Source organism: Crocodylus porosus, unplaced genomic scaffold (genome assembly GCF_001723895.1).
Source record: "Crocodylus porosus isolate Cpor-Errol unplaced genomic scaffold, CroPor_comp1, whole genome shotgun sequence".
NCBI classification, from domain to species: domain Eukaryota; kingdom Metazoa; phylum Chordata; order Crocodylia; family Crocodylidae; genus Crocodylus; species Crocodylus porosus.
The window spans coordinates 10,453,560-10,468,460 of NW_017728925.1; the positions used below are offsets into that span (position 1 = coordinate 10,453,560).

The 14,901-nt window shown below is 43.8% G+C and overlaps 2 protein-coding genes across 10 annotated transcripts in view; one reads left to right on the forward strand and one right to left on the reverse strand.

Moving 5' to 3' along the window:
• The window catches only part of NUP188 (nucleoporin 188), a 45,286-nt gene extending 35,818 nt beyond the window's left edge, over positions 1-9,468 (forward strand). For all 4 annotated transcript variants that reach the window (XM_019540741.1, XM_019540743.1, XM_019540742.1 and 1 more), the window contains 13 exons: positions 207-292; positions 795-940; positions 1,852-2,033; positions 2,686-2,886; positions 3,458-3,550; positions 3,773-3,931; positions 4,712-4,849; positions 5,333-5,407; positions 6,179-6,388; positions 7,050-7,181; positions 7,354-7,424; positions 7,826-7,955; positions 8,655-9,468. In XM_019540741.1, the coding sequence (XP_019396286.1) occupies positions 207-292; positions 795-940; positions 1,852-2,033; positions 2,686-2,886; positions 3,458-3,550; positions 3,773-3,931; positions 4,712-4,849; positions 5,333-5,407; positions 6,179-6,388; positions 7,050-7,181; positions 7,354-7,424; positions 7,826-7,955; positions 8,655-8,825 (1,794 nt within the window). In that variant the 3' untranslated portion in view covers positions 8,826-9,468. The remainder of the gene's footprint in view (positions 1-206; positions 293-794; positions 941-1,851; positions 2,034-2,685; positions 2,887-3,457; positions 3,551-3,772; positions 3,932-4,711; positions 4,850-5,332; positions 5,408-6,178; positions 6,389-7,049; positions 7,182-7,353; positions 7,425-7,825; positions 7,956-8,654) is intronic.
• SH3GLB2 (SH3 domain containing GRB2 like endophilin B2) overlaps positions 2,073-14,901 on the reverse strand; it is a 41,501-nt gene continuing 28,672 nt past the window's right edge. For 5 of the 6 annotated variants that reach the window (XM_019540758.1, XM_019540755.1, XM_019540756.1 and 2 more), the window contains one exon: positions 12,515-14,127. In XM_019540758.1, the coding sequence (XP_019396303.1) occupies positions 14,020-14,127 (108 nt within the window). In that variant the 3' untranslated portion in view covers positions 12,515-14,019. Of the gene's footprint in view, positions 2,721-12,514; positions 14,128-14,901 lie in introns of those variants that run through there. The other variant, XM_019540759.1, reaches the window with a different exon arrangement.

Sequence of the window (14,901 nt, forward strand, 5' to 3'; positions counted from 1 at the left end):
TTTATACTGGAGAGTACTGTAAACCCCTTCCATTATAGCATGGGCTGTGTTTCTCCATGCTCCTTGTTCATTGCAAGGTCTGCTTGAAATTAGCAGTCCAGCAGGGAGGGGAGCACTGGTTAGTACTCTGTCTATTAGTGCTGAGTCTCTTTTTTTCTTTCTCTTTGCAAATGTTGCATTTTTAACTATGGGGTATTTCTCCTTAGCTGCTGGTTCCCATGTCAGTATCCTGCCTGCAGCTGGGATCTATGCTATGCACCCTTCTTCTGATTCTGCTCAGACAGTGGAAAAGGTAGGTATCTTGTTCGGACAGCTCTTTGCTAGGCAAGTTCATAGTCACAGATCATTGTAAGACCTTATGAGATGTCCAGGTGAGTTGCTATAGCCAGAATTTCCTTGATGATTTGGGAAGAAAAGGGGATACCTTATTGTGTAAACCTGTGGAATGACAGACTTCTTCACCTTGAAGGTAATATTGATAATGTCTACTGCTAAACTCTATTGGAAAACAATACTTTAATGTCTTGAGTTCTTTCTTATTGGAGAGATGGAACAAGGAAACTTGAATCACTGTCAGAGCGTGTAGTCTCACCCTGTTTACAGTACAAATTCCTGGGGCGGGGGGAGTCTTTGAGGAGATCCTGGGGTAACTTAAATGGAGTGTCTCTTGTACTGAAAAAGCGCAAACTGTATCTGAAAACTTCACAGGCATGATTCACACAAATTAGTGACAACCAAAATGTTAAGCAAGGAATTTTGTCTAATCTGAAGAGCTCTCCCTTTTTTGTTGTCAGTGAATTGAATTCTGTGGATAAAATCATAAACTCCTTGACGCAGATTTTGGAGGGAGTATTGCAGGCGGATCAGCAGATGATGGAGAAGACCAAGGCCAGAGTGTTCTCTGCTCTCATCACTGTCCTGCAGATGAAAGAGATGAAAGGTGAGCTGACCCAGAAAACATTATCGAGATCAGAGTTGTCACTATGAAAGCATTTGTGTCCTGCTCTATCTTTTCAAAATCAGGAATATTCAGTTAGTGTGAGCTGCTCTTTTAGTTTTTCATTCATTTTTTTATAGTGTAGTACGCAAGGGCTTCAGTGAGGGTCAGACTCCTATTTTGCCAAGGCACTGTATAGTGATGAATTATAGGCAAATCCCTGCTTCAGAAAGCTTGGCAATCTACCATTTGGTCTTTTGTGTGGACTTTGGCCCCATGATGGGAATGCTGGAAAACCCATCTCCTTGCACAAGTTTTTGGGAGGCATTCACATTGAATGGGAAAGTCTTAATTTAACACTCACACTTGATGAAAGCTTGCAATCAGCTAGAAATGTGTGGAAGGAGGATCAGTTTATTCTAAGGTTTGAATATGTTTATGATGTGAAATTAATATTTTGAGGACTCCCAGAACAGGAATTGGGTGTCTGCTAGATACAGAAATTGCCATATTCTCAGGTCCCTTGGATTTAGTATTATCTCTAGCAGTGGAAAGTACTAGCTGTTTCAGAAAAACATGCAAGAATCCCAGCAGTAGGTAGGTGCTGTCTCTGTCAGCATCTGCATTGTGCTTTGAAGCTTAAGAGGTTTTTGTACACCTTTATAAATAAAAACACCCTATCTTTCTTAATATGAGTATCCTCTACTCCCTCATGGAATCCTCCTAAGCTTGTGGCTAATTGTGTAGGTCCCTCTGGGGTATCTTACAATTTTGTAGATTTTTAAATGAAAACTGAATACCTATTGACTCTAGAAAGTATGGCACCTGGACTTGTAACTAGCGTACCAGTTAAATTGGAAACCTAAATCTTAGGATGACGTAGTGAATCAGTCTGCTCTGTATGTGTCCCACAGTGAGTGAGATCCCACAGTACTCCCAGTTGGTGATGAGTGTGTGTGAGACAATCCAGGATGAAGTAATTGCGCTGTTTGATCAGACGAGGCACAACTTGACTTCTGGAGACTCAGCAGATGACAAGGACAGCATGGAAACAGATGATGTCTCCCGAGTTAAACACAAGGACCAGCGAGATGGGGTAAGAGGATTGTTTAATTGCTGTGTAGCCATGTTTTTGCTATGCAAACAAAACTGCATGCTATGCACCATGACATGCCCTATCTGTACCAGTTATTACGTAGTAGAAAATGGGGTGAATTTATTCTCCTCCTGTACAACCATTACTTGGAAGATGCTTTTTGGAAGTCTGCTTCTTCTGTTGTATAAGCATGTTGGAACATTTCATCCTGGGTCTCTGAAAGCACACACTACTTGGGAAACTAAGGCACAAACAGATTAAGTGACTTTCCTAAGGTTACAGAAGGAAGTCTGTGACAGAGCTGGGACTTGAACCCACATCTCCCAACTGCTGATTTTCTCCAGTGTGCAGGTTGTCCTTGGCTGTGAGTACAGCTACAACCTGCCCAATGTTCCTCCAAGTAGGGCACTGGAAGAATGTGACTGTTGCTGCTTCTTTTTTAAGGAGCCTTGTCACAGTTGTTACTTATCCAGCCCTCTAAATGTACAGTGCTATGGAAGGGGTTACACATGCCATAATTCATAGCCTTATGCGCAGTGGTTACAGTTTGGATCCCAGTAGTAAATGCCCAATAGATGTTGACAGTCTTGTAATGTCTGTCCTTTTTCTTCCCTATCCTGTGTTGTATCCTCCCCTTTCCTTCTTATGGCAGATCTGTGTTCTGGGGCTGTATCTGGCAAAGGAACTCTGTGAAATAGATGAAGATGGAGATTACTGGCTGCAAGTTACTAGAAAGGTCCCTGTACTTCCCACTACTTTCACAGCCTTGGAAATCAGCCTGAGAGTCAAACAGAACCTTCATTTCACGGAGGCCTCATTGCATCTACTCTTTACCTTAGCCAGGACACAACAGGTGAGAAATGCAAATGGAAGAGAACTTGTTGCTCTGCTCTTAGGCCTATATTTCAAATGGAGTTGTTGTCATTCCATTGTATGCTGGCACCATCAACCTATAAGAAGCTCTAATACAACTCTGTCAAAGGGGAAGAATTACAGGGGCCTCTTATGTTTTTCCATTCCCGAGTAATGGTTTGTCTAGGATAGAGGAACAGAACTGATTCTGTCCTAGAGAAAACCTGTAATTCAGATCAAGACACTTCTCTGTAAATACCTCTCTGCCATGCAAATGTAACACCATGGCTAATAGGGCTAAAACAGCACTGGAGCATAGGCATCTGGTCACTTTACAGCCTTGATAATACATTACTTATTTGTTGAAGTTCATCATTGTCCAAGATGAGGAATAGAGATGATTTTCCCAAGGTTGTTTTAGTTGAGCACAATGTCGGTGGTGATGCATAACGCAGTCCTGTGGATCTTTTTATGAAAACGAGTACCATCTAGGGGAGAGAAATTCAGGTTAGATGGGTGTGAGTTTAGAGGGGTCTGGTACCTCTTCTGACAGTGGTTGTTCTGTGTTGCAGGGAGCTGCAGCTGTGGCTGGAGCAGGTGTCACGCAGAGTGTCTGCCTGCCCCTCCTAAGTGTATATCAGCTTAGCAGTAATGGAACAATTCAGGTGAGTGCTGTCTGTTTTTGCTTTTGAAACTCATAGGGAAGTTCACTGGGAAGACCTGAATGCCTCCTTCAGTCTAGGGCTGGCAGAACAGTCACCAGGACTTAGAAGGTGAACACCATCACCCCAGACTTTGGAATTTCTCATGCTGTTGTGAAAAAAGTGTGTCATTTTGTGGGAGCAGGAGTATAAGTAAATCTTATTTTTTGTGGCCGGTATGTTCAGACTCCTGCCTCATCCCGGAAATCTCTGGATGCCCCCTCTTGGCCTGGGGTCTATCGTCTCTCTATGTCATTGATGGAGCGCCTTCTGAAGACGCTTCGGTACAACTTCCTGACAGAAGCACTGGACTTTGTGGGTGTCCATCAAGAGAGGATTCTCCAAGTATGTTCACCCCTACTTCTTTATGTTGCCACTTATTTTGTAAATAACAGCAGCACCCAGAATATGTTAGGTGCTGGACAGGCTTAGATAAAGACACAATCCCTGCCTTAGAAAGCTTGACCTAAAAACAGATAAAGAGAAGGGGAAATTTATTCCAACATAATCACAGTGGCTAGGCAGGAGATGGATGTATTGTTAGGCTGCTAGATTCTGGCCAGTCAACACACATTCATTGCTCTTACTCGCCAGGTTATAATTCCACTATAACTGTTTCATGTGTCCACTCAAAACAGCAGCATCAAGAAGTGTTGATTGAGAGCTCAGTCTGTGACCCATCTGCTTGGAAAAAAAGCAGCAGAGTGAGCTCACCGCTAAAAATAGTTCTTAGTCCCTCTGGTAACAAAAATGCTGCAGTCAGGTTTCCATCACAATTCAGGTGGGCAACTCATTTCCCTCAATACTTAAATCCCTGCATCAGCCAAACTGATGCAAATTTGCTGAAAAACCCTATTCTAGGGTAGCAGTTAATTGGATGTGTGTGTAAGCACAGTAGCTGTCTTATTCTGTGGCACCACTACCTGCCAAATGGGTCAGCTGGCTAACTTTTAAGCCGTAATAAATCCAGGAGGCTGTGTCATTGCCTGTAGTTGTTCCGTTGCTGTTTCCTTATTAAAGTGTACTTACATGGCTCTAGGGATAAATCTCTGCACCTTCAGCTTTTTCCAGGAAGGGATGGATATTTTTGTGCTGTGGCAGTCATCTCAATTATTCTGTCTCCAGTGCCTGAATGCAGTACGGACTGTGCAGAACTTGGCCTGTCTGGAAGAAGCTGATCACACTGTTGGCTTCATTCTTCAGCTCTCCAATTTTATGAAAGAGTGGCATTTCCACCTGCCACAGCTCATGAGGGACATGCAGGTAAAGTGACACACTTTGTCATACTAGTCACCCGGTGTCTAACAGAGAGCCCTTTCACTGAAACTGTTGTGAAGTGGGGCCACCGAAAGAAAATGATTCTTTTAGCATGAAGCCTTTCAGTTGCAGAACAAGGTACAGTTATATGAGAGGGATAGATTTAACTAGGGCTGAGCGGTGGTAACTGTTGGAGGATTGAGTGTCTCAGTGCATCTAGGCTGGAACCTTGGTGTCAGTTGTGTCTGGGAAAACCTGAACATTCTGCTGATGCCTGATCTCTGGTTGAAGCACCTCTGTCTCTGTTGGGACTGGATTTTCCAACCCCCACCCTGGAAGCCTAGGATATAATAATCACATCATTTAGGCTTGTCTCAGGGGATTTGGGAATAGAAAAATTGGATGTCTCAAAGTTGTACCTGAGAGAGCAGTACTGGTGGATGAATTCAATTTGCCCTCTAAGAATGTTATTTTTCTTGGTTATTTCAGGTGAACTTGTGTTACCTGTGCCAAGCCTGTACTTCCCTTCTGCATAGCCGCAAAATGCTTCAGCACTATCTACAGGTGAGGAGGGGACCCTGCTGACAAGGGGGGGGGGGGGTTACAGTCTTGGGTCCCTCACTTAAAAGCCAATAAAATATTGATCAGTATCCAGTCCTTGTTTCCAGAGATTTTAACCATGGATCATCACCAACCCTGGAGTTCAGTAGCCAAAGCTGAGTTGGTTGTACCTCTCTGTAACCAGGACTTACACACAACAGCTTGAAAACAATGTATACTTTGTAGGCTAGTCACCATTAATGTAAGATATCCAATGTAGAAACAGTAATCAGTATTAGCTACTTAAGAGCAGACTGCTGTGCTGGGAAGAAGCCACTGTTGTGGTTAAATGAGAATTGATAGGCCAATGACTTGGTGCCCTTGGCTTGCTTTAAGCAGCAAGAAAACATGGCTCCAGCTCTTCTGGTTTCTCTAGGTAGATTTGAGACAGAGAGGATGCATTTTTCCTGATATATCTTTACAGCTGAGCTAGCGTTCTTTCTGGCAAGTTTCATTAGAAACTCCTTTTTTTCCCAGTGCATGGAGTTTTAAATGGTGTCTGCAGATTCCATTCCTGCAATACAGACAGGTGTGTTTCTTTCCTGCAAGATAATTGAAGGCCTTAGGCTTCTAGGAAGTTGCTCTATGTTCTCATTGGGCTAAGCAAAGTGCAGGTACCTTGCTACAGCTTTCCTGTTACCAGTAACTTAATCTTCTGCAAAGATTGGTCTTAGCACAGGACACTGAAATGATACCTGTGTGTGTGTGTGTTCTCTTCCTCTTCCTCTTCCACAGACAAAAAATGGGGACTCCCTTCCCTCAGGTGTGACACCTCGAGTGCAGCGTACCTCTCAGACCTCCTCCAGGCATCCAAACCCTGAATCAGAGGCTGCAGAGCAGAAGGCCCTGCGCACAGTGCAGTACAGTCTCCTGAAAATCCTTAGCAAATCCCTGGCTGCCCTGCGCCACTTCACTCCTGACCTCTGCCAGATCCTCCTTGATCAGGTACCAGGGATAGGAGAGAGACAGATATCTGCAGGGGAAGGAGCTAAGAGCATCCTGAATTATGTTCTGGATTTCATGAGTTTGTTCCAAAGAAAATGATAGCCCACTTCTGAATCTATCAGCTGTTCTTTAAAAGGCAGTGCTCAAAACAGGAAGCCTTTGGAATTGGTCACAGATCAGAAAGGAAGTCTTACTATTTAACCTACTGACTTATGTAGGGTTTGAGATGTGGAACTACAATTGTTTCTGTAGCTTTCACTTGGACTGTTCTCCAAAATCATATGTATACATACCCTTATTTACCAAAGCAAACTGGTAGTCCAGCTAGTCTTAGATCCAATTACTGCTGACTGTGCAGCATGTGAAGGCAGCCTTCTTACCACTGATTTGTTGAGGTGGTTTGGCTTTGTTCTGTGTCTGCAGTGGATGGTCAATGGACTAGATAGGACTCAGAAGACTGGGTTTTATCCTTGTTTCTGCCCCTGGATGTTGGCTGATCTCAGATTTAGTTTCTCCCTCTAACCTTGAGATAATATGATAGGCAGTCCCTTGTAAAGCACTTCAAGATCTGCAGGTTGCCAGAGCACTATATAGGAGCTAGGGGTTGCTGCAATACCACAGTCATAGCCTTTGAATGACTTCTGTCCCTCTCTCCCTGCAGTCACTGGACCTTGCTGAGTACAATGTGCTCTTTGTTCTGAGTTTCACCACACCAGCCTTTGATTCAGATGTCGCTCCCTCCTTTGGGACCCTCCTGGCCACAGTCAACGTGGCTCTTAACATGCTGGGAGAGGTATGAGTCTGTGTTCTTAGTTCTTTAAGGGCCCATGAGGCTGTGCAGTAGTTACAGTGTTCTCTGGGCACTTATTAAGCTGCCCTTTTAAGGGAGAATGGGGACTTGCTCCTGTAAGTCTTTTCTCTCCTTGTGGAACTCCAGTCTTTAATAATTTTTTTCCCCCCTAAAGCTGGATAAGAAGAAGGAGCCCTTCCCTCAAGCTGTAGGGCTGAATACACAAGAGGGGACAAAAACTCTTAAGTAAGTTTCTTGGTTTTTTAGTTGGATATGGCTGTGGAGCAGAGGCTTAGGGGTCCTCATCTCACCCAAACTGGGAGCTACTGGGCTGAGTTAACTTCTCTCCACATTTGTTTCTGTTTCTTGTCTCATGTCAAGCAAGCGGTTCACCAGTCCTTACCAAAGTGCTTAAAAGCAGGCAGGGCTCATGCTAGGTTAGCATGCAAAATTGGCCCATAGTGCTCCCAGCCATTGGCGGGTACAGGGGAAGAGATGGCTAGATGGATCTAACTTAGCTGAATATAATACCTGTACCTGAGTAAAATGTTCATTTTCCCTGTTCTGCATTGTCTGCTCCCAGGTGCTCCTGAGGGTTAATGGTCTTCCAGTGGTAGCACTTGTGCTGACTTGTCTTTTTTGCACAGGTCCCTGCTCATGTTTACAATGGAAAACTGTTTCTACCTGCTCATCTCCCAGGCTGTTCGGTACTTGAAGGATCCAGCTGTGCATCCACGAGACAAGCAGCGAATGAAGCAGGAGCTCAGTTCAGAGCTGGTAAGCTGGGGGGAGTGACTTTTTTCTTCCTCTGATGCTGTGTTTAGTTTCCTCAAGCCTTTTAGTTTATGTGGATTGGTCCATTCTGAGACTCATGCTGTACCTCCCTGCACGCCAGCTGGCAAGTCTAATGGAGATTCTGCACTTGTAGCAAAAATATCCAGACCTTGCTATAGCAGTTAAGGCTTCTCCATAAACTTCTGTGTGTAATGATCAGAATGCTTTGGAGGTTTCATGTACAAAAACTTCTTACAACTGGCCTGCAGGTGTATGTGGCTAAAGCCTGGGGCTTGGCTACCAGCTATGTTCTAGGGCAGACTGAGGTATGGAATTGCTTTGAGCTAGAGCACATTGCGTAAATGAGCTTTACTGAGCTGTGGGTAAAAGAATAATGTTGACCTGGCTTACCTTGTGTGAATGTGGCAATGGAAGGCGATAATATTGTGGTACTGTACCTGTTTCCATCTTGCTTGGCCTGTCTGCCTCTAAATGATCCAGTGAAAATAGTACCTATGGTCAGGTGACATCTAGTTTGTGTGGAGTAAAAAGCCTCAGGCACCCCTATGCCACTCATGCAGCCGAATGCCCCTGGGGTCCTGTCCTTCGCCTCAGGTGTCTTGCATGGGAAGGTGGTGGTGGTAGTGGTGGGGCAGATATGTACATTGGCAAAATTAACTCTTGGTGAATGTCTCATTTCAGAGTACACTTCTCTCCAGCCTGTCTCGTTACTTCCGCCGTGGTGGTCCCTCTTCTCCTGCCAGCGGGGTCCTTCCTTCCCCCCAGGGAAAGTCTGCCTCCAAGTTTGGTCCTGAGGGGCAGGAGCCTTTGATCCAACTGGTGCAAGCCTTTGTCAGACATGTGCAGAGATAGGTTCTGTACTTCCACTGCCTCCCTTTGCAGGATTCGCACCAGAACTACACGTTTCCACAATGGAAGGTACCACGCTTGGCAGGACTTGTGATGAGGAGTGAGGGAGAGCTGGATGATACTCTAAATTGAGCGATAACACCGGCCAGTGAGATCCTACTGAACCTGGCTAGTAGAGTGAATGAAAGGTCCAAGAGTGGTGCCCTTTCAAAGGAACTGGCACCCTGCCTGGCTAGGTACAAGTGTGGAAACCTGTTATTTTAATAGCTTGTAGCTCAGCAGGAGCAGCTGGGTGGGGAGAGGAGGCAACTTTTCTATCTTCCTCTGGGCATTAACTCTGCTCTTACTACAAGATGCACAAGATGCAATCTTCCTCTCCCCAACAGTGAGGTACAGTCAAGGGATCAGCCAGCAATCTTTCTACTGCTATTTTTGTATTGAACAGTGCAAGGCAAGGTGATACGTGTGTGTGTGTGTGTGTGTGCGCGCTCCCTCCTGTCAGTTTGTGCGTTCTGTATATTTCAGAAGATTAGAACACCACCTCATCCAGAAAAAGTTTTTAAGTCAAAATTCCATTGCTCCTGTCTTGCAAGTTTTTGTAACCATGCCCTATTTATACTGATATTAAAACATTTATAGACAAACTACTGGACTTGTGTGGCTGTGTATCGGTACAGCAGCCTACAGCAATAGATTCTTCAGTTTGGGCATCTTGTGTGCAGTAATAGGCATAATTTTAAAGGCTCAGAAGGAAGTTTAGATACTTTTATATGCTGATGAAAGCAGAAGGTAGCAGTGCTGTCAGCACTACCTCCTTTGCACCCTTACTCTATTTGCTGTAAAAAGTTTTGGGACTTTAGGCTCTATGCTAGATGCATGTATAGTCTTTGCAAAACAATCCCTCACTGGGACTCTGACAGAAGTGGGGGTGATGAGTCAATTTATTAAATCTAAACCTCCAAAATATTGGATTCTTAAGTAGATAACATAGGGATTGACTGTCTGCACAAGGGCAAGCTGCCATGGTACCTTCCTTTGGAGGTGCATAGAAAGGGGTGGGTTGGCAAGGAGAAGGTACTTGAGTTCTGACAAGGGCCTGGTCTACATGTATGCATTTCATTGCTGCTGTGGTCTCCTCTTCAAATGTTTTCCTGGATTCACTTCTTGAGGCTCAGGTACAAATAAGATAGTATCATAAAGAATGAATTTGTGATTGATATTGGACTACACAGAAGAAAGCTCCATCACTGAGGCATTATAGAGTCTCAAGGAACACTTAAGACTACTAAAGTCTTGAGTTTAAGTGGTATTGTCATCTGTGTACATACTTTTTAGTAGTTGCAGGTAAGTTATAATATTTACTACGCGCTTCCCTTGCTTGATGCAGGTTCTGTATGTGTGCATTTGCCTTTATGCAGTAGCCCTTTTTATACCAAAAATTGGTTATATGCCAGGTGAATTCACTCTTGTGAACGGTGTGGTGGAAGCCTACAGTCAGCTGCTTTGTGGGAGTGATGTGCACCAAAATACAGTGTGGATCTGTATTCTTCACTTGTCTGCTGACAAGCCTGTGTTTCTGTAGTTGCTATCCTCATTACAGCTTCTAAGGTAGCAGGACACTTATCTCCAACTGTCTGTTATGGGTAAGTACCAAAATTATCTTGTAAAAGTGATAGAAATGGGTCTGGGGAATCAGTACAGTCAAGGTCTTGGAACATATCCCTACTTATTGTAAAGTATGTTCCCTTTATATGAATGAGTTATGCACCATTTTCCAGGAACACATGTACTGCATAAAACAAGGGAAACCTGTACTTTTATTTCTTTCCATCAGTTTATATAGTTCTGTGTAACCTGACTGAGTCCTGGGATTGTGCTGACAGACCTCCTTAGGAGGTTATGAAGAGAATTTTAAGAAAATCATCTTATAGAACTTCATGCTTGAAGAGTGGTAGTAGGAGCTAGTTTAAGAAGTAGAGATGCCAGTTCCAAAAGCCTAATAAAGCATAATTAAAGAGGCAGTATTGTAAAGATAGGGCTAACCTTATTTAGATTATTTTAGTACTTTACTGTTCCTTGAGGTATACCTGTTAAAACCAAGCCATTTCAGCTATAGCTCCTTTTATAGATAGCTAATCTAGCAGGATGAGGGGCAGCTGTACAAGTGTACATCTCTTACTAATCCAGCTCAGATCATTTCGTCTTTGCTTTCACTCACTGAAAGACAGCCACCTGTTTCTGGTTCATCCAGTAAGTCAATTTAAGATGTAGTGAGAAAAAACACTCCAAGCTTAGCAACTTTCACATATGGGATTGTAAGCATCAAGGCAGGCTGGCAGCCTTTCCTTAACTCTCGTAATAGGCAATATTTTAATTTAAGATAGTGGTGGGAAGAAGCATGGTTACCATGTAATAGCTCTAAAATTATAAAGAATTGTGAATAGCAAATATACAATAGGGAAGTAAAGGAAGGAGATTTGCATTGCAACTGGTGCAGCATCTCACTAGGGATTTAAAATAGATGTGCAAAGTGGCAAGCTACTTATTTAGCCACTTAAGCTGATCATCACCCATAGCCCTAAAAAAAAAAAAAAATAGTTGGAGGCATCTTCTGCTCCTCCTCCTAAAGGCTTTAATTAAAGAGGCATTTTCCCAGTGTAGGTAGTGCTGTTTCAGTGTCTGATAATTAAGGATTTGTGAGTTTAATTAGAGGAGAGATGGAATGTTTTCTTCACCTTTTGAACTGCTGCTCCTCCAGTCTCCCTCACTACCAGTGGTGAGAAAGCAGGGTATGCAGGCAACAGGACTGCCTTGGAGAAAGGTTCTTGACAGTGCAGGAGGTAGGCACTACAATCCTCAAAACATGGCTGTTTGAAACCATACTTCCCCACCAGGCTTGAAAGTCATCACTACCTGCATCTATGGAAGTCTCAGTTCTAAAGAAAAGGAGGGGGAAATTGTGTTGTGCAGCTGGATGTTAGCAGCAGGCATGCCCAACACTCAAGAAGAGATTAAGTAACAGGATGTTATGGCAGGAAGGTTAGGAGAAGTTTTAAGAACCCCCTCTAAATAGTTAACCCCCTTATAAACCAGGCTTTAGGGACAAGTCAGCAACAACAGTATACTTCATAAGGGCAGTTCCTGCATCATCCACAGCAGCTACAGTAAAATTGGGTTGAATTAAGTAATAAGGCAATTGTGTTTCTCATAAGCAGCTCCTTGTTCTCTTCTGTACCAGAACTTAAGTAGATGCAGAATGTATTCTCCCCTTTCCCTAGTAGCACTTTCTAAATCTATACCCAATAGGAGGAGGCAGCAAATTTGTCTATTCCCCCAACAGAAGAACATTAAGACAGCATTAGGACATTTCCACTAGGTAGAGTTTAGTTTAAGCAAGCATTAAAAAGGAAAAAAAAAGGGACAGGTAGGAGATTAAAAAAAAATATTGGGGGGGGTGAGGGGGGGAAAGAGGGGAGTGAGTCAGTAGCTTTGTGGGAGGATAAGCTTAAAACATCCTCTGCTTTTCTCCTAGCTTTCACCCCCCTCTTCCAACTTTACCCCCAAAATTTAAGTGACCCCATTCACTAAGGGTTCTTGCATACCATAAGCTTGGCATACTTGGTTTGAGGGGGCAAGAGGGGGAAGGGAAGGAGATTGGACAGCATGGAACCCACACAACATACTGAGACATGAGGGCAGGCTGTTTGTTTTATTGGCAACTCAATGCTGAAAGCCAAGAGCCCTACATACACAGGTGCTCTGTGCCTCATTACATTAGGATGGTCAAAGCCATCAAGGAAAGAGTGCAAAAAGATCAATGAACAAACAAGCAAGTCAGTGTCTAGACATACCAAGGGTAGAGTAGGGAACAGATCTTGGTGCAGTCAAGTGCTACTTTTCTACCCAGCTCATTGACAGACTAGTTTCACTATCCAGATCCTTTCACTTAGCTCTTCTCACCCAGAATTGAGGACTTGTACCTCCCACCATTCTCTGTGGTGGGTTTAGTCACAAGGGCATCTTTGAGAGCAAAAGGGGTGGGGGTGAAAAAGAGCAGAGAGTTTTAACTGCTGCTTGGTATATGGTCAGAAGTGCCAGTGAAACATCCCTCATGCCGTAAGGATGCACCAGGTTTGTTCTCTACTAGAGGGGAGGAAGGTATTAGAATTAAACAATTTGATATTTAAGAAATAACTGATCAGGCTAATCTCCCACCCCTGTAAAAAGCAGGCCTGAAAACAACAAAAAAAACCCCACACACAAAAGGAAAAGAAGTGAGCCTGGACAAGTGACACAGAGCAAAGCTTACTTTGTTTCTTTTAAAAGGTTTGTAAACTCCTTCCAGCCCAAGACTAAATTTCTTGGAGGAAATGCAAGCAAGATGCATGGTCCCTTGCACTGAGAAAGTTCACTCTTGCAATATGGGCCCTGGGTAGTAAGATTTGTTCTGATCCGAGAAGCTTTCTTTCCATTTCACAGGTCACTCTGTACCAGGTTGTAGCCAGACACCATTAGTGCCAAGCAGGGCTGCTATGAAGCCCTATATTGTTACCCACAGACTAAGAGTACTTTGGATTGAGAATTGTTTTCTAAACTAGTTCTTTGTTCAGCTGTAGAGAAAAACTCTTAATCTGTTTGTTCTTTGGAGTTGGAACATACCACAGTTAGTGTTTAAGCACAGGGAAGTTTTGGAAAGGGACTTGGGTCCCCACTGGAACACAAAGTTTGGCCCAGACAAAAAAAGTACTCAGGAAGAACATCTAAAAGACACAAGGGACAGAGGGAGAGATGGGTACTACTGAACACAAGAAACTATGCGATTCCCCACCCCAGCAAGCAGCTGCTGAGCAAGGAGATAGTGCTGGCTCCTGGGAAGCCACCACATTAAACAAGACTAGGGCAGGAAGGGAAGGAACATCATGCATCCATGACAACTAACCCTCAAAACAGGCAGCATTGGTAGTTAATGAATTCAGCCCTGGGGCCTGGAAAAAGGCGACACTGTGACCTGTTTTTCCCACACCCCACCCGCAAAAACCCACCGTTTAGCACCAGCCTCATTGCCTTTCTCAAATCCTATGTTAGTGAGTTTTGACCCTGAAGAGAGAGCAATGGTCTCAGATGAAGAAATCTGCCTTCAAAATGCTAGGAGATGGAGGGATGCATTTTGCTTGTAGAATCTCCTTCCCGCCAGCATTTAACTGAGCAGTTCTAAGTAGGTAACAGGAACTTTTCCCTTCTGGTTACCCCTCTCCCCTATCAGCCAGTCTGGATCCATGCCCGGCAGGCTGTACACAGTGATCATCTGAGAGGGGGAGGGAAAAAAAAGGGAGACACAGAACATTAGATAACTGCAGGGGGAGCCAGGGACTAGATTTATGTTAGTTTCCTGCACTGTATGTAGACTTGCCACTAACTTTTGCAGTCAACACCTTTAGTCTTCCTTTACCCCCCACAAGATACAAGTTTTAACTTGGAGAATCCTCATGGACCTTTCCATTACGAGTTGGGAAGCTGTCCCAAGCAAAGTTCTAGCTGTAACAGCTTTGTGTTCTGCTCACTTGGAAGGGGGAGTATGTCAGCAGCAACCCCCAACATATTTTTAAGATACCAGAACAAGGAGGATGTACGACATCCCCATGAGTTTTTTAAAAGACAAAAAAAACAAGAAAGTCTCAGCTTGCTTTGACAAGTGATCTCTAAACCACGTTGCCTGCAAGGCTCTCCAACAAAGCTCAAAGTCTCAAGAAATTAAAGACAGGCAGCAACAAATGTTGCTCTTTTCTGTAGCATGAGGACTGGGAATCTCAGATTTTGGACAGTCCATTTTTTCCCAGGACCTTCCGAGTAGTCCAGTGACCAGTTGCTGCCCCATTCAGCCTGCAGTACCTTTATCCAGTCCCCTTGGTGAGATAAACAAGGCAGCTGTTGGAGTGCCTTTGACAGTGAATTCAAATATTGGATAAAACATGCGGACAAGTGAGAACAAGAACATAATCATTTGGCTTTAAATAGGACCTGGGTTGGCCTATTGCAGTGAAGCATTTGGATCATTTCCCTTTCACCAATGCAGCTACTT